The sequence below is a fragment of the Helianthus annuus genome, chromosome 12 (assembly GCF_002127325.2).
Source record: "Helianthus annuus cultivar XRQ/B chromosome 12, HanXRQr2.0-SUNRISE, whole genome shotgun sequence".
Taxonomy (NCBI): Eukaryota; Viridiplantae; Streptophyta; class Magnoliopsida; order Asterales; family Asteraceae; genus Helianthus; species Helianthus annuus.
In genome coordinates, this window is record NC_035444.2 from 4621017 (window position 1) to 4643045 (window position 22029).

At 41.6% G+C, this 22029-nt stretch overlaps 3 protein-coding genes and 1 non-coding gene across 5 annotated transcripts; all 4 read right to left on the bottom strand.

Moving 5' to 3' along the window:
• Positions 1–2536: 2536 nt before the first annotated feature.
• LOC118484933 lies at positions 2537–3613 on the bottom strand. Its single transcript, XM_035981061.1, has 2 exons — positions 2635–3613; positions 2537–2557 (listed from the first exon to the last, which is right to left on the bottom strand). The coding sequence occupies exon 1, from the start codon at positions 3611–3613 to the stop codon at positions 2840–2842; it is 774 nt and encodes a 257-aa protein (XP_035836954.1). The 3' UTR covers positions 2537–2557; positions 2635–2839.
• Positions 3614–10252: 6639 nt separating this feature from the next.
• On the bottom strand, positions 10253–10358 carry LOC118485202. Its single transcript, XR_004875507.1, has one exon. It is a non-coding gene; the product is annotated as a small nucleolar RNA R71 (small nucleolar RNA).
• Positions 10359–15388: 5030 nt separating this feature from the next.
• Positions 15389–16504, bottom strand: LOC110893867 (histone H2A-beta, sperm). The gene is made up of 2 exons (XM_022141015.2): positions 16253–16504; positions 15389–15672 (listed from the first exon to the last, which is right to left on the bottom strand). Exons 1-2 carry the CDS (start codon positions 16457–16459, stop codon positions 15454–15456), a joined length of 426 nt encoding a protein of 141 aa, XP_021996707.1. The 5' UTR covers positions 16460–16504; the 3' UTR covers positions 15389–15453.
• Positions 16505–17390: 886 nt separating this feature from the next.
• LOC110896308 lies at positions 17391–20953 on the bottom strand. 2 transcript variants are annotated; one of them, XM_022143736.2, is made up of 6 exons: positions 20738–20953; positions 18919–19146; positions 18697–18834; positions 18465–18617; positions 18063–18275; positions 17391–17743 (listed from the first exon to the last, which is right to left on the bottom strand). In XM_022143736.2, exons 2-6 carry the CDS (start codon positions 19060–19062, stop codon positions 17552–17554), a joined length of 840 nt encoding a protein of 279 aa, XP_021999428.1. In that variant the 5' UTR covers positions 19063–19146; positions 20738–20953; the 3' UTR covers positions 17391–17551. The 2 variants fall into 2 exon arrangements, with proteins under 2 accessions (XP_021999428.1, XP_035836628.1); XM_035980735.1 differs by lacking the exon at positions 20738–20953 and having other exon boundaries at positions 18919–19588.
• Positions 20954–22029: the final 1076 nt, after the last annotated feature.

Consider the following 22029-nt stretch of genomic DNA (forward strand, 5'->3'; position numbering starts at 1 on the left):
TAGAGTTCCGGATATATAAGCTTTTCCAAAGCTTACACAATTCTAAAACCCTAACGCGGTAAATAACAGAATTGACGCGTACTCATACGACAAAAGTATGGAGTATACTTGACCCCATTCACAAATGGGTGAAGTTACGCATACATACGTTCAGACATGCAAGAATTAAAAACACTTGTACAAACTGAACAAAAAACTTTATATTCAAAAAATTCAAGCACCCACGTGATGCTTAACGGATTTACATAAAGTTCCTATTCTATACAAGAGGAAAACAAAAAGGAGGCACACTAGCCAACCTCAACCCTATTTTGTACCGCTGGTTCCCGCATCTCCTCCGGCACCACCAGCGGGATCTTCCTCATCCGCAGGCGATCAACATAGTCTGCAGCCTCCAAACAATTGTCCAGTTCCTCTACACAGGCAAGGGACGTATCATAAAAGGAGACTTCGGCCGCTTTAAGAAGCGACTCGGTATCCACATCCCGAAAGCCGGATCGCTCTTCGATATCACCGCCTATAGACATGACGTTCATATGGGAAATACAGCGGTTATAACCAGCTTTAAAACCAGCGTCACGAGCACGCTGCTTGACCAAGTCCAAGCCAGCTGCGGTCTCAGGGGCATCCATGATAGCCTCAACAATCTGCAATAAAAAGATCATAAGTCTCGGATGATAATCCAAGCAAATATAAAGGCAACGGATACTTACACGCGCGATACCGTGAGTCCGCAACCACTCACGGTCAGCCTTCAGCTGGTCAAAAGAGGACACCAAGGCATCCTTGGCCTCAACAGCGGCATCAGCCCGCTCCTCCGCAACAGACACGCGGGCAGTAAGGTCTGTAACCGCGACCTCCCGGGCCTGAACCTCAGCCTGTCAAAAAACAGAAAACAGTTTACTCGATAAACATTTTCAAAACAATGAAGGAAATATACAACAGAGGTAACGAAACATACCTGAAGGCTGGCAACAACTTTATCCAAACGAATGCGCTCCGCATTCGCCTCTTCAAGAGCCATAGAAGAACGGCTCTCCTTCTCTTCGGCCTCTTCAAGGGCCTTTGCAGCACGCGCCCCGGCTTCCTTGGCCTCTTCAAGCGCCTTTAGGGCCTCGGCCTTCGCCTGCTGCGCTTTAACCGCAATGGCCTCAGCTGCAGCTTTTTCCTTGCCCAAGGCAACGTTCGCTGCCTTGGCATTCGTTAACTCCTGCCGAGCACGAAACAGAGTGTCATTCTGCTTAGCCCAAGATTCATTCCACTTCTTACGCTCATTGGACAACTTTTCGTTCCAACTCTTGCGTTCATCAGAAAGGAGTTTGGCAAGAGTACGCACCTGTTTCAGCTGAGCAGCGGCAGCCCACTCCGCGGTCTGCTTCTGCTTCTCAAAAGCAGCTCTATCTTTCTCAAGCTGCTCCGCACCCGCACGAGCAGCCTCGACCAACTTTTCCGCTTCAGCCCGCATGCGAGCAGCTTCTTCCTCGCGGCGGCCCAACACCTTGTAATCTTCCAAAATGGCATTCGCCACAATGGAAGATCCTATTAACATTGTTGAGAGCTGGTTTATGCGCAGCTCACGGGGTGCAGCACGGGCACGTTCCACTTCAAAAGGGGTGCCCAGACCACCCAAAATCTCCTTGCATGCAGAAGGGTCATTGGAAATATCATCCCCCTGCATAACAGTCCAGGGGGGTCGGTGATACACAGTACTTCGACCCTAGGTATAGGTGCGGTAGTAATACTCCAATTCAGACTCCCCAGGCTGAATTGGAGGCCCATCATAACCCGCACCACCGGCAGACGAACCGGTACCTTTCTCACCAGCAGGAGACCTCCGCGGCTCAGCATCATGCTGCCGCGCTTCAGCACCAGTTTTTTGCGGTTCGGCATCAGAATGTTGCTTCCCAGTATCAGCAAACCGCACACTCAAATTATCTCCCTCATTGGGAGAGATCATATTGTTGGACGAGTCAACGGTATCGAATATCTGGGTCGCAACATTCTCTACAGTATCTTCCTTCCGCACGGTAGACTCAGACACCACCTTGGCAGGAGGTGTCGAGGGTACCTCAGTCGCACCCGCACCCGTGGCACGAGGGGGTGACTCCGGAGCATCAAAGATAGAAAAATCTTCATCTTGAGGCTCTACAAAAACAAAGTCAAATAGCTGTCAAAACAAGTTATACATAACATTTCAGACAAGCTATGCAACACTTACCAACAGTAACCGCAGGTTTCTTCGATGTCGGAACAGTCCTCTTAGACTGCAGCCTCCGACGTTTCGGTCCACCGGCACCAGCAGCCGTCTCTTCTACTTGCCTTTTCCCCGCACCAGACTGCGAGCCCGCAGCTGTACCCAAACCCTCAAGGGTATCAGATACTATCACATAATCCAAGTATCTACGAAAAGAAGAGTAAGAGATACCTGCAGCCTGCGGTACCAAATGAGGCACAACAGGGACCTCCGATATTTTCTTTTGGCGAAAGCGCACGCCTTTCACCGTCTGCCTCTTAGGCACACCCTTCGCATCAGGATCCCCTAAGGCCCCAAGATCACCTGCATGAAAACCATGCAAGAGGTGAGTCAGTGCAACCATTATTGTTATCACAAAAATAAAGGATTCCTAAACATACCTTTGCCCCGCGGCAACTCAACTGCTAATGCGGCTTCAGTAGGCACCCGGAAGTTATCTCGAATGATAACATTAAACTCCTCCTCGCCATCCGCACAAACAACTTTTTCCACCTGACCCTGGAAATCCGGGGCAAACATCCTCCATACGGGAGCGTCCTCTGATAACAAACGCACAAGTCAGTAACGCATACAAGGATAAGAAAGTTAAACAAATGAAAAGTACGTACCACCACTTTTCTCCCGCACCACGGGCTTCGACTTCTTGTTCCTCCTTGTCAACATCATGCGCAACACCCACAACTGGGTGTTGGTCAACTTCACAGACTCAATGGTTTGCAACTGCGGAAACCACTCCACCGTCTTCACACTAGGGACCCCAATGGTCTCTGCTATGATCGTCTCGGTCACGTTCCGAAACGTCATCTTTGCAACAATGGCAGCAGCCTTGATGTAAAAGAACTTCTTCTTCCACATCGTCAACCCCTTGGGAGGAGTCATCAGCTTGGGACTACCCTCTCGCTGACGGAAAGAAAAGAACCCCAAGGACACCGTCAGTTGATAAAACCGTCGGAAATCTCCAACGGTAGGCTCTATACCAAGAGCACGAAATGTAAATTCGAAATTTCGAATCCGGATCATACCAAACGGACTCATTTGAGAAATGTGGACCTTGTACCACTCCAAAACCTCGACAACAAAAACGGTCAAAGGTAACCGGAGATTGCAGTCACCAAAAAAGTCTGCCCACATGGTCACGTAACCGGCCGGAGCGTCGGCACCGGTGTCACCTTCCGATGGGTAGACTGCCCCATATTCAGAGGGCATTTGAACGTCAAGCATTAGACGATCAAAGCTCTTCCTGGTCCACTTTAACGCCGGTAAACCACCACCGGCGGCTCCCTCTTCTTCTTCCTCCACCACTACCGGCTGTTCAGGGTTTTCACCCTCCACGTTGTGTGGACTTGACGGTTCAGCCATCAGGTATATCGAGGAAATAAAAGAACGTGAGTGGAAAAACTAAAAACCTCACCGGAACTTCAAGAAATATCGTCGGAGAAGACAAAGAACAAGTTTTCTCTCACCGGCAAATTTTTGAAATTTCGAACAAGTGAGGGGAAACCACGAACGGTTTCCCCTTATATACCCATCGCAATTAATGCGGAGGGAGAAAACGAATCATCACGTTCAAAAAGAACGAATCGCGCGACACCACGTGTCAAGCGCCGTTTTCGCTGACGGTTATCACGCGCGCGTGGCCGCCCACGCGCCTGACATAGGAGACGTTTACACTCTTTGCTACAGTGCATTTAATGCCTCGGGCAGTGCAAACGTCCTTTCATTTCAGCACATGCCAGGAAGATCTCACCAACTTCCACCAACTCACACGTGAGATCAGCCACGTATGCAACAAAAAGCGACTACATTATCCAATTATAAGCGGCATGCGGTTTCTCTGGTATACCGCACCATAACCCATACCGCATGTCGTTTTTTAACATACCCCTAAAAATAGGTAAAAATATATATCTCTACACTATAAGGGGGTATAATACCTATCCGCACTACCCACGAGCACACGTGGAATATGCGGACATGACACACACGAGCCCGTTCAGGTGTGTCAGATGCTCAGAACCAGCATTGTTCTTTGGACTGAACCGCATCTCAGACACAGGTAAACCGCATCGCCTTCATTCTCTTCAAGCTTCAAATCCCTCCTGTCCGGTTCACAACCGCAGAGGGTACATGAACACCTTCTTTAACATAAGGAAGGAAGGGAATGTACGCGCGCGCACATCAGCAACCCTGCTCCTGAACCTTCAAGAGCTACATCCGAGCAACACACCCGCTTCGAGCGAATATGGTAATGCAAAACCGCAGACACTCACGAGGAGCTACGGACATAACCATAGCTTCCGCAGACTGGTTGCTACGGAAGAGCCAAGCTAACTCCACATCACCGAGCGAAGCTACTTCAAGGCAAACTCGGTATTGGAGCGGGAAGGTAAGTGGCTCCAAAACGAACGCAGATAAGCGCTCTAAACGAGCCCTTGTCGAACAGCAAGCGTCCGAACAGCGGTAACAAGTCTGCTTATGACTTTGTTTGCCCGCCTATGGGCCGCATAGAATAAACAATGGTGGGCATACCCTTGCCTATGACCATGTTTATTTACCCATAGTACAAATCTACATTGTTCGACCAAACATGGCCAACAATGACGCAACGAGGTAACCGCAAAGGACGTGCGGTTACTAGAGAGCTATGACGACGAACACGAAAACCCAACAAAAAAGGGATCGTCATCTCATGACTAGATGCTGAACATAGAGCTTGAGCAAAGCACTACAAGCATCAACTACTTTTGATCCCGATCTCAGAGATTGATCCAAAAGTTTCTTTTCTTCTTCATGCACCAATTCAACAATTGGTTTGAAGACAAGACCACCTCTCAGAGGTTGAAAACCTGTGCATACCTTCAAACCACCATCTCAGAGGTTGGTTCGAAGTTTGTGCAGCATTACTAACAAAGTCTCCAAGAGACCTTCGGCACAACAACAGGTGGCAAGCCACCTGGTGACATAAATCGGCTGAGAATTTCGCATCAGACGAAATTCCTTCACCGATACGGAAGAGGCGTCAGATGACCCTTCCAGACCTCCAGCTTGATTTACATACAGAAAAGACCACACATGGTCTAGGATCTTCTCCAGACTCCAAACTACCTTCCAAACACCATAGTCCAGTACTCCTCCCACATACAACTTGTATGTGGCAGCAACACTAGACTGGGGGGACTTGAAGGGGTATGGTCCCAGATCTCGCGTCAGCATCGACCGCGAGTGACCATTACCCTTATCAAAACCCCCACTAGCTAACAACCTACTTGTGCCCATGCGAGAACGCGTCGGCACAAGGGTTGAATCCAATCTATCTAGTAACGAAGGAGGACTTACATGGAACATGAGAACGGTAGAGTGATGCGACATAGCATCACATCTGGTGTATGAAAACGGAAGTATTCACAGCGATGCGGCCTCGCACCGCATCCAGTGAACACTTCTATCAATACAAGAAAGCCTTACCTTAGGCATAGAAGAAGATGAACATAACGGTGCGGCTGGCACCGCACCATATGGGCATTTTCGTCACGACAAGGGATGCAGGCAAATAGTCTCCGCGGACGACGATGCGGCTAGCACCGCATCTCGCGTATTCCTTGATCACAAGTAGGAGACGCGGTAACTTCAGACGTTACCGCATGCAGCGATGCGGCTTGCACCGCGTCCTATGCACTCAACAAGTGGGACTGACACCACAGTGCAAGTGGCACCAATGGCAGTTACCTGTCAGAGCTACGTAAGCAATGGACTGACGTGGCGTAACCTCCACAACCGACAAGCCTGACACACCTGCAAAGGTGCAGCACGTCGTCAGTCCATCCATCATCATCCTCCTTCACTCCTCGGCTATAAATACCAACCCCAAACCAGGTTTGAGGTATCTCTTCACAACTCTCTCACTACTACTACTATCTTACTTTGCTTCCCAAGCAAACTACTGATTCTCACGCCGGAGAGTGGTAACAAGGAGCACCCCCCACCCCATCCTCCTTGTTACGAGTCACGGCTTGTTTCCTTGTGCATGAGATCAACCACCGGTGATCCAGCCAGCGATCCTCGAGAGGAAGGGATTAACCCTTCTTGACGAGACCAGTGTGTTAACCCTGCCCGGTTAACCATTGTTTCATCAATATGTATTTATCATTGAAAGCCGGACAAACCTGATTACTCCAAAATTTCGACGCCATCTCGCAGATTAAAGTCAGCTGAAGAATAATACATAACAGTCCTTAAATAAGAATTAAGAAAACCAATAGGGTATCCTATTGATTTGTCATGCAGAGAATATTATGTAGAGAATATTAAAGCGGTGGTATATGCTAATAATAATAATAATAATAATAACTAAGGATTCTTTAGGGGAGGAGGGGTGGTTCACCAGTGATAGAAACTATCACTCCCATTATCCAATCAAGTTATGCCATGTGTACAATCAATATTCTATCACTAGTGATAGAAATGTAGGGGGTGGTATCACTAGTGATGGTATCACAACCTTTTTTATTTATTCCATCAGTGTACAACTCCTCAGCACTAGAGTACAACCCACCATACACAAAGTTCCAAACTTCAACGTGTGACCACCACAACGCGTTAACTCTTCGCGTGGTGGATGTGAGTGGCGGCGGTGTGTGGAATTATTCCACGCGTAATACCAAAGTATCACGTACCCACCCCGGGTCACCTTAGTGAGTTCGTTGTACTTTAAACAGGATCCGTACAAACTTATATTTTGGAATAGATGCAAGCAATACAATTATACGATAATCTAACACCTTAACGTGAACAGAAGCTTGACTGGTTTCGATATGCATGGAAGAAACTCATACAGGATGATGATAATTTAGATGGAGATACCTGTGTGTGCAAATCGGCGGTTTTAGGGTTTTCGTCCGTGGGTGAGAAATCCAGTGCACGAGTCGATTTGCGTAACAGGGTGTGTTCATGGTCCTTTTAACCGAGTATATATACACCGGGTAATTTTATATACCCTACATGGGTGGCGTCTGAATTTTGATCTATGGTTTGGTTTGTGTGTATTGAAAAAAAGACCGAGAGAATAATTAAAGGTTGGATTGTGTTGAAGAGACAAAATAAAAAAAAAAGGGTATACGGTCTATACGTAGGTACAGGGTCCATACACGACTATTCAGTCAAACCTCGTACATTGTCAAATTATGTATATCTACGCTACGTATAGCTCTATACGCAGTGTATAGAAGTAACCATATACGCTGCGTATAGGTCTTATACGCAGCCTATGTACTGGGCAGGTACATGACAACCTATTACATTGTCAAATCTGTCTGACATATTGACGGGTGGTCCGTAGGACAACCCTTAAAAGGCTTAAACATAACGCACATTCTACATTTTATCCGGTTATTTGCGTGAATTAGGTAATCACAAGATGCTATTGATGCAGGTGCTAAAGTGTACAAAATGAAGGTTTACGGAAGCTTGAAGGATGCTAGAGGCTGGCGTGATCGAGATGTGTGGGAACCAAGGGGAATGAAGGAATTAGGAGCAAAAGATCACTCAGAGCCGTAAGCTACGCCACCAGGCCGTAGCTTACGGCACCTATAACATGCAAGAAATGAGCGCCGTAAGACAGGAGACGGCCACCGTAAAAGTATACTGGTCGCCGTAAGCTACGGCAGTGAGCCGTAGCGTACGGCGTTGAGTTGAGTCCCGGAGAGCTTTGATCACCGTAAGCTACGGCAGGCGCCGTAGCTTACGGCGCCGACTACACTTATTTTGTAACCTACATATTAAATGGCATTTTTATGGAGAGTTATGGTTCCTAATCATCCTTGGTCGGTTACTACTTGAGAAAAACGAGTGGGGGACTATTTGAAGGCACTTGGGAAGCTAGGAAACACATCTTTTGCATAATCTTTTCACTAGATTCATCTTGGAACAATCTTTTACTAAATTCTTGTCTTGTTTTAGTTGGTGGAACTTGTGAACATTGTTTTCTTTCTATTTTGTCATGATGTGTGTTAAAGCCATGAGTGGCTAGGTACTTTGATGACTATCTTGTGGTGAAGGTTTGTTTAGACTTTTGTGTTCTTATTTGCATTTCTAGAATATCAATCCCTTTTCATTTGAATTGATTGTTATGGTGTGTAATCGATTGTTAGTAACAGGTTGATTCTTATTTTAAACTAATTAGAAACCATACGTTCTTGGTGCCGTTGGCAATCGGGATATCATGGGTATAGTTAGGTTTGGGTAAGGGTTGATTGATCATCGGGTGATAACCTCACGTTCTCGGAATCTGAGTACTTCGTCCCCTTTCATCACTGCAATTGTTTATGCATGAACTATGTCTATGTAGTTCTTTCTAGTTAAATGATTAACACAAAAGTTGAAGCAAACCGGATACACAAGATAGTCGTTTATTTCCAAATTGTTTACAACCTCAAATCTTCATTTTGCAAATTAGTTAAGTAATCTTAGTTTTTAAAACCAATCAAATCAAAACAACTCGTGAATTTTATTTTTCTTGCAATTAGTTTAATTTAGTTAACTTAGAGAAGCATCGCAAATAGCACATTTTCCACAAACTCCCTGTGTTCGATACCCACTTGCCACTATTTACATAGTTGTTATTGGGATTAAATTTGCGTGACCACGACATCACGTCAAATTTTGGCGCCGTTGCCGGGGAGTAGTGCGCAACGTGTGTTATTTTTGTTTTTGCTTTAAGTTGTTATTTTTCTGGTTTACGCGTGGTGTGTTAGTGTGCAGGTATTTACAGGTGCATGCGTACTAGGAGCTCTCACAAGCTATCACCATTGGCGTTTGATCCGGAAATCGAGCGAACTTTGCGAGCAAACAGAATTTTGCTAAGGGAAAATACAATCAATAGTTCACCAACAACACCAGTTACACCAATTCGATACATGGATCCACCACCACCACCACCCACTACGGGTGAATTTACCTCATCATTCATACCAACATCCACTCAACCTTCACCTAATACTACTATTCCACCAAATACTACCGAACCCACCATACTTCAACAGGTTACACCAACCAACACCACACAGCCCATTACTACCCAAGAAGAACCAACCGTCACATTTAACCCTTCCACTACTATACCACCATTATCCCATTTTTTCCCGGGTGCGGGTCCATCATATTCGAGCCATACTATGGCACCAATTTCGTCTATTGTCCATGCTACACCGTATCGACCACCAAATCAATCGGGTTTTCAATACTCGACTATTCCATTTGGGCAATCATCGGGAATTCAAGGAGATGGGTATGATGAAGGTTATGAGGAATTTGAAGGTTTTGATGAAGAAGGATACGGTTATGGGGGTGATGGAGAGCAAGGGGAGTACGGTTATACGCAAGGCCAAGTACAAGTGATTCCAAATGTTGGTGGGGTTCAACAACAACAACTCATACCTCAACATATTAGGCCAAGGCCACAAGGGCCGCAATTGCAACGTCCGGTTCCTTTGCAACAAGTTCGACCACAACAGGTGCAACCGCAAATTCAAAGGCCAATTCAACAACCAATGGTACCACAAGGGCCCATGCAAAGGCCAATGGGTCAAGTTCGTCCAAGAGGTCGATTTGGTGTACCAAGGAGGCATCTTAGGGAAAATGCAAGGGGAATTGAAGCACATTTTAGACCGGTGATAACGCACAATCCTTCACCGGTGGTTATTCCTCATAACAACCAAGGGAGAACTTTTGAAGTAAGAACCAATTCGTTACAAAGTTTGCCAAAATATAAGGGGCTAGCAACGGAGGAGCCTTATTTCCATTTGGAGGCCTATGACTCAATTTGCAATACTCTTGGGAGTCAAGGTTTTTCGGCCGATGATATCAAGTTGGTACTTTTTCAATTTTCTTTGGAGGACAAGGCAAAGAAGTGGTTCTACACTTTGCCTTCGGCATCTATTTATACTTGGGCGGAGATGCAACAAACATTCTTAGACGAATTCTATACCGCCCAAAAGACCAATGATGCGAGAAAAGGGTTGAGGAGCTTTCAACAACAACAAGGCGAAATGTTCCATGAAGCATTCGAGCGTTTGAACATGATGATTAAAAATTGTCCACATCATGGGATTGAGCTTTGGGAGTTAATGAACGCTTTTCATGAAGGGTTGTGTGCCGAAGATGCACGAGATTTGATGTCCATCACAAATGGAACTTTTGGCACAAATTATGAGCATGAGGATTGGGAATTTTTGGAACAAATGGCGATCACCTCAAAGAGAAAGGCTCAAGCTTCAAGGAGAGCACGACCGGCCGTTACCCGAACACAAGTGCATGCGGTTGATGATGGTAACATACAAACTTCTAATAAAATTTATGATGTTTGTGCATTGTGTAACGAAATAGGTCATGCGGCGGAAAATTGCCAAGGAATGGTGGAAGGGCAATTTGAAGAAGTTCATGCCATTCAAGGTCAAGGAGGGGGTGGTAGAAATTACAATATGAATTCTAACACTTATCACCCCGGGTTGAGAAACCATCCGAATTTTCGTTATGGGAACCCTTCGAATCAATCAAACCCGAACTTTCAAGGTAGCCAAGGGAATTATGGTTCGCGCCAACCTTACAATAATCAAGGTGGATATAGAGGTGGGAACAACCAAGGATACCAAAGGCAATACCAAGCGGGTCAAGAACAAGGGGGGTCTTCGGGTGGAAATGAAATGATGGAAATGTTGAAGAGTATGCAAGCGGAGATGCAAAAGAGGAACCAAATGGATGACGCACGCATACAAAAGGATGAGGCGCGAGACAAAGCAATCCAAACTTTGACCACTCAAATGGGTCAACTTGCAACCGAAGTGTCCGAATTGAAGAAGGGTAAAGGTCAATTACCAAGCGACACTAAGGTAAATCCATCCCACGGTACGTCAAGAGGTAACAATGTTAATATTCATCATGTGAGTGTTTTGAGAAGTGGGAAAGAGTATAAAACCAATCCTTCACCGGATTTGGTTGAAGGGGTGGTTGAGGATATAACGGGTCAAGAAAGTGAGGAAGAAAACGAACCACCCATTGTTTCTTCTAAAAAACCCAATTTTGAAAAACCCGAAATTATTAAAGAAAAAGAAAAAGTAAATGAGGGTGAGGGGTCTAGTGAAGTACCGTTTCCTTCGGCTTTATTAGACCCGGGTAGAAAAAATTTTATTTCAAAACGGGGTCCTCAAAAAGAGGAAATGTGGGAGGTCTTCAAACAGGTTAAAATTAATCTTCCTTTACTTGAAGCTATTAAACAGGTACCCGCTTACGCCAAATTTCTAAAGGAATTGTGTACTCAAAAGAGGCAACAAAAAGTGCCTAAATTGGTAGATTTGACGGAGCGGGTAAGTGCGGTATTGAAAGGAGACCTTCCTCCTAAGTTACAAGATCCGGGAACGCCCTTAATAAATATTCAAGTTGGAAATTTTCAAACCACAAGATCCACGATTTGATAAAAAGCTAGTAAAAGGATGCAATGCCAAATCATTGGACTAGGAAGAGACGACAACAATTTCTTAGTCAAGTGAAGCAATACATATGGGACGAACCCGACTTGTTCAAAATCGGGGCCGATCAAGTGATACGAAGATGTGTTCCCGAAACGGAAGTTCTAGAGATCTTGATTCATGCTCATTCATCGGCGTGTGGTGGGCATTTTAGTGGGAACAAGACGGGTTACCGGGTATTAGCTAGTGGGTTTTATTGGCCCACGATTTTCAAGGATTCTTGTGAGTATGCCCGGAATTGCATCAATTGTCAAAGAATGGGAAGTATTTCGAAACGTGATGAAATGCCGTTAAACCCGATTTTGGTAGTAGAAGTATTTGATGTTTGGGGAATTGACTTTATGGGTCCTTTCCCAAACTCAAATGGGTTTTTATACATTTTGGTGGCGGTCGATTACGTGTCGAAATGGATTGAAGCTATTGCCACGAGGACCAATGATCACTCCGTTGTATGTAAGTTTGTGCAATCTAATATTTTTGCTCATTTTGGTGTGCCTAGGGTGATAATAAGTGATGGCGGATCGCATTTCAAGAATTTCAATTTTGGAAAGTTGCTCAAGAGATACAATGTGAACCACCGCGTTGCTACACCATACCACCCGCAAACGAGTGGTCAAGTCGAAGTTTCCAACCGGCAAATTAAAGAGATTTTAATGAAGACGGTGAGAACGGATCGGAAGGATTGGTCAAGCAAGCTTGACGATGCATTGTGGGCCTACCGAACGGCTTACAAAACTCCACTTGATACCACTCCGTATCGGATGGTTTATGGGAAAGGATGTCACTTGCCTATGGAGTTGGCACACCGGGCGTATTGGGCAATTAAAACGGTAAACGCAAACTACGATGAAGCGGGTCGGGCGAGAAAGCTTCAATTGAATGAAATAGAGGAAATAAGGGACCAAGCCTATGAGTGTGCAGCCGCATACAAAGACAAACTTAAAAAAGTTCATGATGCGAAGATCAAGAAAAAGAACTTTGAAGTGGGTCAGAAGGTGTGGTTGTATAATTCAAGGTTGAAATTGTTTGCGGGGAAACTAAAAAGCAAGTGGATGGGTCCTTACGTTGTCCGAAGAGTGGGAAGGTTCGGAGATGTTGATATTCAAGACGAACGAACAGACAAGCAACGGGTAAGTGTGGGGATGTGACGGGTGGTCCGTAGGACAACCCTTAAAAGGCTTAAACATAACGCACATTCTACATTTTATCAGGTTATTTGCGTGAATTAGGTAATCACAAGATGCTATTGGTGCAGGTGCTAAAGTGTACAAAATGAAGGTTTAAGGAAGCTTGAAGGATGCTAGAGGCTGGCGTGATCGAGATGTGTGGGAACCAAGGGGAATGAAGGAATTAGGAGCAAAAGATCACTCAGAGCCGTAAGCTACGCCACCAGGCCGTAGCTTACGGCACCTATAACATGCAAGAAATGAGCGCCGTAAGACAGGAGACGGCCACCGTAAAAGTATACTGGTCGCCGTAAGCTACGGCAGTGAGCCGTAGCGTACGGCGTTGAGTTGAGTCCCGGAGAGCTTTGATCACCGTAAGCTACGGCAGGCGCCGTAGCTTACGGCGCCGACTACACTTATTTTGTAACCTACATATTAAATGGCATTTTTATGGAGAGTTATGGTTCCTAATCATCCTTGGTCGTTTACTACTTGAGAAAAACGAGTGGGGGACTATTTGAAGGCACTTGGGAAGCTAGGAAACACATCTTTTGCATAATCTTTTCACTAGATTCATCTTGGAACAATCTTTTACTAAATTCTTGTCTTGTTTTAGTTGGTGGAACTTGTGAACATTGTTTTCTTTCTATTTTGTCATGATGTGTGTTAAAGCCATGAGTGGCTAGGTACTTTGATGACTATCTTGTGGTGAAGGTTTGTTTAGACTTTTGTGTTCTTATTTGCATTTCTAGAATATCAATCCCTTTTCATTTGAATTGATTGTTATGGTGTGTAATCGATTGTTAGTAACAGGTTGATTCTTATTTTAAACTAATTAGAAACCATACGTTCTTGGTGCCGTTGGCAATCGGGATATCATGGGTATAGTTAGGTTTGGGTAAGGGTTGATTGATCATCGGGTGATAACCTCACGTTCTCGGAATCTGAGTACTTCGTCCCCTTTCATCACTGCAATTGTTTATGCATGAACTATGTCTATGTAGTTCTTTCTAGTTAAATGATTAACACAAAAGTTGAAGCAAACCGGATACACAAGATAGTCGTTTATTTCCAAATTGTTTACAACCTCAAATCTTCATTTTGCAAATTAGTTAAGTAATCTTAGTTTTTAAAACCAATCAAATCAAAACAACTCGTGAATTTTATTTTTCTTGCAATTAGTTTAATTTAGTTAACTTAGAGAAGCATCGCAAATAGCACATTTTCCACAAACTCCCTGTGTTCGATACCCACTTGCCACTATTTACATAGTTGTTATTGGGATTAAATTTGCGTGACCACGACATCACGTCACATATGCTGCATATAGAGCTATACGTAGCAAGTATACGAGGCATCTATATGATGTGTATAGAGCTATACGCAACGTATGTCTGACAGATTTGACATTGATACAATGTTGTCTAGGCACGTGAATAAAGGTATACTTCGCATATAAATCTATACGTGGCTGATAAATGTGAATTCAAATTCCTATTTAGACATCATTTGTCTTGCCTATGAATTCAAAACAAAACAATTCTTCTTGTTCATGTTATAATTTCTTGATCAATTGTGGAGCAAAAATATCATCATTTTGGCGCAACAATTATTTCGGTAAGCGGTATTCCAACGACTCGTGGGGAGTGAATGATGAGGAGGAGGAGGAGATTGTGTCTGGCGTCCCTGTTGATCAACTCAGACTTGAACGAGGCTCGGTTGTCAGACTTGAACGAGGCTCCGACTCCACCTGTTGATGAACCATATTACCCAGCGCATCAAGTGTATTCTGATTACGGATACGGGTGTAAATCTTCGTACGTTCAACAAGGTAATCTGGATGGATACGGAGATGAGCCTGTTAATGAACCATATTACCCGGCACAACACGGATTACGGTGGGTACGGTGGATACGGAGATGAGCTTGTTGATGAACCATATTACCCGGCACAACAATCGTATCCGAATTACGGTGGATACGGAGGATACGGTGATGAGCCTTCGAACACACCACTGTATGATGATTATCAACCCTCTAACCCGGAAAATCCTTTTCAAAATCATGTTAAAATTATTATTATTGTTATTATTATTGTTAAAATATTATTATCTTTATTATTATTATTATTATTATTATTATTATTATTATTATTATTATTATTATTATTATTATTATTATTATTATTATTATTATCTTTGAATGATAAACCCTCTATGTACTCGCACAATAGAGGCAGTTGCAAAACTTAAGTCACCCACACACATTCTTTTAATTGGATCCATCATCTTGAGACAATTAGAATGTTCTAGTGAATAGTGTAACCAACTTTATCCGTAAACAAACTCCAGCCTTGCTATTTTATGTTTTAAGAATAAAACTAATTCATGATTAGATAGATACAAGTCATACAACACACCACACACGACCATATATCCTATACTTGTATGATCTCGTTATTTGGCAGATTATCTACATTCAAACAAGACTCGAGAGAAGTAAAAATCAATATGAAACTAGGCCTTCTTAGGAGACTTGGGAGACTTTTGTAGTTTTCTTGGCCATAACCGCACCATGGCTGAGTGGATGTTCGGCATAACACCTCCACTCGGAATTGTCACACCAGCAAACAATTCCCCTAGTTCTCGATCGTTCCTCACGGCCACTTGAACATTTCTAGGGTTAATCCTCCTCTTCAAGTGGTCTCGAGCAGCATTTCCGGCTAGTTCCAAAACCTGAAAAATTAATTTTGGAAAACAAAATTTAGATTACCATGATCATCATCATCATACTCAGTAAATTTCACCAATAGCAAAGCTAAGGTAGGGTCTGAGGAAGGTAAGATGTAGATAGCCTTATCTCTACCCCGTAGGAATAGAGAGGCTGCTTTCAGTGAGACCCCGGGCTCGATAGTAGTTTTTGCATCAAGCCTTGGACATAAGGCACATAACACTCCGCAATTGAGACAACTGCCGATTAGTGCATGTACCCCCTTATGTTTCGGCTATCAATGCCACCACATGATCCATGAGTAACCATCCCCCGCTTTTAACTTTATTTTCACGAAATTAGTAAAATAACGTTAATTTAGTGTACTTTCACTTTTGTCCCCCGAGCGCCCACACATATATACATTATATGCACATACCGCAATCGGGACGTAAATTAAAATAGAGAAAATTGTAATTGGTAATTAAAAGTCATTACACGTAATGAGAAGTTAGCGTGTTGATTGGAATAGAATTATTCTATCTTCTATGATATGTCTTCTTCTATGCATCAAAAATTGAACAAATGGGAAAGAAATACGTATACCTCGGCTGCTAGGTATTCAAGGACGGCAGCTAGGTAGACAGGGGCACTGGCGCCAATACGCTTAGCATAACGGCCTTTCTTCAAAAATCTAGCGATCCTGCCGACAGGAAACTGGAGGCCGGATTTGGCAGACTTGGTCACTGACTTCTTCCTCTTGTCGCCTCCTTTCCTTCCTCTGGAGCCCTTGGTTGTCTTTCCCGACTCCATTCTATACTGCTAAAATCTAATTTGATTTGATATTTTGGCGAACTTGAAATTTTGAAGAGGTGAAAAGCACTACTAGAAAATCTGAAATTTCTTACACCAGTTTTCCTAGGAAATGCGTCATAAAACTGGCTTTTCTACGCATTTGTGACAAACACTTGATGTAGGAAAACAGCTCGTAGGAAACCTGTTTTCAACGCATTTCCTACGCAAATTCCTACACATTTTCTACGAAACTAGTACATCGCAAATTGCTACGAATCTCCTACAATATATTTAATTATTATCTTTCAGCATTTATTTTTTTTGCTACACATTTCCGACCAAAATAAAAAAACAAAAAAATTAATAAATTTTAATACAACATTATTTGTGGCCCACTTCCTACAAAAAGATTAGAAGTGTTGTTACAAATTTCCTAGGAAACTGAGTATTTTTTATGACCCACTTCCTACAAAAAGATTAGAAGTGTTGTTACAAATTTCTTAGGAAACTGAGTATTTTTTGTGACCCACTTCCTACAAATAAATTAGAAGTGTTGTTACAAATTTCCTAGGAAACTGAGTATTTTTTGTGACCCACTTCCTACAAATAAATTAGAAGTGTTGTTACAAATTTCCGAGGAAACTGAGTTTTTTTGTGACCCACTTCCTACAAATAAATTAGAAGTGTTGTTACAAATTTCCGAGGAAACTGAGTATTTTTTGTGACCCGTTTTCTACAAATAAATTGGAAGTGTTGTTACAAATTTCCGAGGAAACTGAGTATGTTTTGTGACAAATTTATGACAAAATAAAGAAAAAAGGTCTATTATTTTTGACCGTTTTCCGACAAAAGCTATTTATGTTGTGACACATTTCCAACCACTAAATTTATTAAATTACAAAAACTGCAAAAAAATAAATAATATTTCTGCATATTTCTAGCAAAAAATTTCAGAAATAATCTGCAATACCAAAACCTGTTTTACAAAATTCACCGAAGTTACAATGACATAAATTCAAAAATCATGCGTTACAACGCAAGTTCCAATATGTTTAAACCGTAAGCTAATACAATTCAGCGTAATTCCAAAAAGATATAAAAAAACTACAACTAATTAGAGGGAGGACGCCAATTCTTCATAAACTCTTGAAGTTGTTTTTGAAGTTCTTCCCTTGCTTTCCTTTCGTCATCAAGACGAGTTGCAAGTAGATTCCTTTCTTCTTCAAGACGAGATACAATTAGATTCCTTTCTTCTTCAACCCTAGCTTCAAAATCAACCATTCGGGTTCGCATAACTTGAGCCTAAAAAGTTGTTAAAATATATATAGTTATAGTTAGTAAATATATTATATAAAGAAATGTTTTGAGGCAAAAGATAAGGTGTTTATTAGTTTAATTTCCAAAGATAATAATGCATGCATACATTCTATATACATACATACTAGGGTATTCACGGTTTGGTAAAACCGCGAACCAAACTGTTAGATCTTGCAAAACACAACCATCCCAATGGGTCGTCTGCTTAGGTATGTGAAAGTTGAACTATCAAATGGTTGGGTCGGCTTAGTGACAAGAACCATTATTTTTAACATTTAGTAATGCCAAATGGTAATAAAGATACCTCTTCTTGAGACCGTTGGTACTCTGCTTGCGATGGTGCAGACCCGGCAGAAGAAGATGTCCCGGTCACCAAGTAATTTAGATCCGAAGATCCTATCCCATATACACGACGCGTGCGACCTTCTCCAATCACACGTGCCCACACCGCAGGGTCATCTGGATACTCACTGAAGTTCGGCCCGTAAACATTTTCCATCGCACTCAAATAATCCCCCTACAATTTATCAAAACAACGTGATTGTAACTGCAATCGATACGGAAATTATATAAAAATAATACGATCATCTACATATTTTCCCCTACTAAGATCATTTATTACATAAGGGAATATATGTAAAACTCCCAAAATAATAAGAGTTAACTATAACAGCAAAATAATACTCAAATAATAAAGATAACTTACATATACTTTTTCGGCTCGTTTCGTACAAAACTTCAATTCCTTCAAGTTATATATGTCAATCTCCCCGTCCCATAATTTTTGTTTGCATTCTTTAGTGAGGTGGGTTTCCAGAAATATTTGTTTAAAATTGGGTTCCTCGTTCATTTTCCTTTTCTACATAAAATAGAGTGCAGTTAATGTTAAATGTTGAAGTAAAACCAATTACTTAAGATTACAAGTATGATTAGCTTACCATTCGGGCACGACGCTCAGCATATCCCATTGATCCACCCGTGTGTCGCGATGACTTCCCACTCCCACTCGTATCACCGCTTTTGCGGTTTCTTGACCCACTAATGGACTTGTTAATCCAACCAGTTGTGTTCCAACGCTATAAAGAGTGTGTATGTATATGTGTGTATCATATGTTAAAGGAAATAATGATAAGAAAAAAAAAGGGTACTAACTCGCTTACCCTACACAATTCACGCCATACTTCAAGAGACATTGAATGAGGCGGATAATCACGAATTATGTCAAATTGTATATAATTTTTTGGATCCATATCTGGTCGAACGACTGATGCCATCCTTGTGGAGGTTATTCTCAAATGCCTCATTATGTCACTATAACGTGTCTTTAGCACGTTAATAAACCCTTCATGTATGAGTTGCTCGCTTGCTGGATCCCACCTCCAACGGGTCTACAAAAATAAGAAAAGATGTTTAAAATGCAAACTTACAAGCATTCCACACAAGTGTAACTTAATATGGGTTTGCATATTCCACAGAAATTGAATATTTCTTTTTAATTGCTGAATTGGGGGTATCATTTTTATATTTCTGTATTTAGAAGTTGTGAATTAAATGGTAAAAAAACACATTAAAGTGACCACATGTATATAACTAGATCTTTGTCATTAAAGTGACCACAGGTATATATTTTTTTTTTTTTTTTGAATGGCTAACGTTACTCTCCCAAACTACTATATTTACAAATAACTCACCCTTGCTTGGGATTGAACCCAAGACCTCCCACTAAGAGGCAAGAGCCTCTACCAAGTGAGCTAGCCCCACTTGGCAACCACAGGTATATAACTGGATCTTTATGCCATCCTCAATAAAAGGCATAAACAATAAAACACAAAAACTAATGCTATAAGAAAAAAAAACTAAATGGTATCGATTTGGTGGAAATTTGCAATATTTCAAAATAATAGAAACAAATAGGTGAGCTTTGATTTGAAGAAAGTCGTTCATACTCTTATTAATACTTATTAATACAAGTGGTCTCCTGCTTATGGGCTTTGATTGAGTAATACAAGTGGTCTCCTGGTGACTGTGAACAAAAGGTCATTTGGCATTAATGTAAATAAGATCTAATGCTTGTCCAATTAATATAATGTTTATAGGAAGATACCTAAATTGTATACAGTACTGGTGTTTAACTCCCGTGTTGCGGGTGCGGGGTTCGTAAAACCATATTAAGTAGTAAGCAAACGACAAACAAAACCGAGAAAAATTGTAAAACTCAAGACTTGCTTAGCTACTAACCCAATGAGTTTTTAATTTACATATTTAACTTCTTCTACAGACGAAATTTCCATAGGATTTCTGATAAGTCAATAAGCATGTGAACGCTAGATGCAAGTTATTTTCCAATCCCTTTGTTAATAATATATGTCATTACAATATTATCATTTTAAAATGACTGGAGGCTTACCCACATTTTTTTCTACTTTTAGATGACTTCTATAACAATGAAGACCTTTTGAATTTAGAAATTGTAACACATTTTTCTATTGATGATATCACTATGAGGACTACATGTGTCTTTTACATATTTGACAAACAGACAATTGTAGCAGTTATGAAATTGGTTATTATTTAGCCCTATACTTGTTTACTTGATGCTTAATTCGAAAAGAATAATTACTAATTAAAAAAGGCTGGATACATTGGTGCATTGTTGTTCTGTATGAGTATTAATATGTTTAAAAAATGGCTGGATACCCGTTCTGACCCGAACCCGTTCCGACCCGAACCAAAACAAACCCTGAAGACCACAATAACTACCCACAACACTTTGATCATTAACGATCCCAATCCCATTACAGATAACACTCTATGTATAAAAAACAGTGCTTCACAACACTTAGAAATTGTAACAAACACTGTTGTATCAATGCATAAACTAGTAACTAATGCTTCACATTTCAAAATATCAAATTAGGGTTCAAACATAGAACTAAACAACAAAAGTTCAATAAATAAAATCAAATCAAAAATACAAACCTTGTGCTTCAAATGCAATATTAGAACGAGCCCCTGCAGATTCTTGGATACGAGACCGCCGATGCGACTAGCGGTGAGCAAACGAGCGGCGTGCTTCGACCAGTGAACAAAAGTTCGAACTTGCTGAAAGGATGAGAGGTGTAGGGTTTATGTGGGTTAGTGTAATGTAGAGAAGATGAAAAGGTGGGAACTGATCGTGTAATGTAGAGAAGAGGAAGAGGTGGGAATTGATAATTGAGTTTTGAAAAGTTTTTAATTGGTATAGTAAAATGGTAAATTAAAAAAATTTTAAGTGATATTCCTGACTAGGTTATGACTAAGTTAGGGGTGTGAATTTCCGACACGATCCGAAAACACGACACGAACCTAACACGAAATTTGCGGGTTTGGGTTTAGCCTAAACGGGTTCGGGTCAGTTTCAGGTTGAACCCGCCAACCCGTTTAGCTAAACGGGTCAGGTTCGGGTCAGCCAGGTCGGGTTAGCGGGTTGACCCGTTTAACCCATTTCTATAATATTTTTTTAACAATATATTTTATGTTATAAATTAAATTTGGTGTGTATTTTATGTTATACTTATAACTTAAAACTAGAAATTAACATAAGATTTTATGATTTTAATGTAATTTTATTATTTAATTTGTGTTTTTTTTCTTGTAGATGTTAGTTTTAATATATAATTTGCTGAAAAATAAAAAAAAAACGGGTTGAACGGGTTGGGTTCGGGTTAGCCTGCGAATATTCGGGTCACGTTCGGGTTCCCCACACATCGGGTTGAACCAAGTACCAAACGCTCATCCCCACACATAGGTAGGTAAATACGTTTAATAAAATAAGAATTATTATATGGGTTATTTTCTACATATTTGTGACAAATACTATAAATCGTCAGAAATGTGTCACAACTTGTGATGGATTTCCGACAGAATATAAATTTTGTCATAAATGCGTAGGAAATAGCTACCAGCTTCCTACAGATTTCTGACGAAAAAATTTTACGAAAAAATTAGTGGTATTCTATAGTACTAATAATGCCTTCTTTTAAGATATATAAGTATTCATATAACTTAGCCTTTTTTAACGATATATAACTTTTAATACATTGAAACATAGATAAAAATACGGCGTTAGTTCGGCACAGTTTTTGGCGATTTTTGGTACCGGTATTGTCATATGATATTTTGGTGTTACTAATTAACATATGCCGGTTTTTGGCGATTTTTACCAGGAGGATACTGGTATTTTAATGTAATATTCGGTATACCGTGCCGTGTACCGTACCAAATCGATACCG

Bases quoted from the DNA above. Each gene is read 5' to 3' on its own strand.
- LOC118484933 (XM_035981061.1), bottom strand. From the start codon at position 3,613: ATGGCTGAACCGTCAAGTCCACACAACGTGGAGGGTGAAAACCCTGAA.
- LOC110893867 (XM_022141015.2), bottom strand. From the start codon at position 16,459: ATGGAGTCGGGAAAGACAACCAAGGGCTCCAGAGGAAGGAAAGGAGGC. The intron at 15,673-16,252 runs GTATACGTATTT...TTAATTTTTCAG, and splicing joins TTGAATACCTAGCAGCCGAG to GTTTTGGAACTAGCCGGAAA.
- LOC110896308 (XM_022143736.2), bottom strand. From the start codon at position 19,062: ATGAGGCATTTGAGAATAACCTCCACAAGGATGGCATCAGTCGTTCGA. The intron at 18,835-18,918 runs GTAAGCGAGTTA...CACTCTTTATAG, and splicing joins TATGGCGTGAATTGTGTAGG to CGTTGGAACACAACTGGTTG. The intron at 18,276-18,464 runs GTAAGTTATCTT...GATAAATTGTAG, and splicing joins AACGAGCCGAAAAAGTATAT to GGGGATTATTTGAGTGCGAT.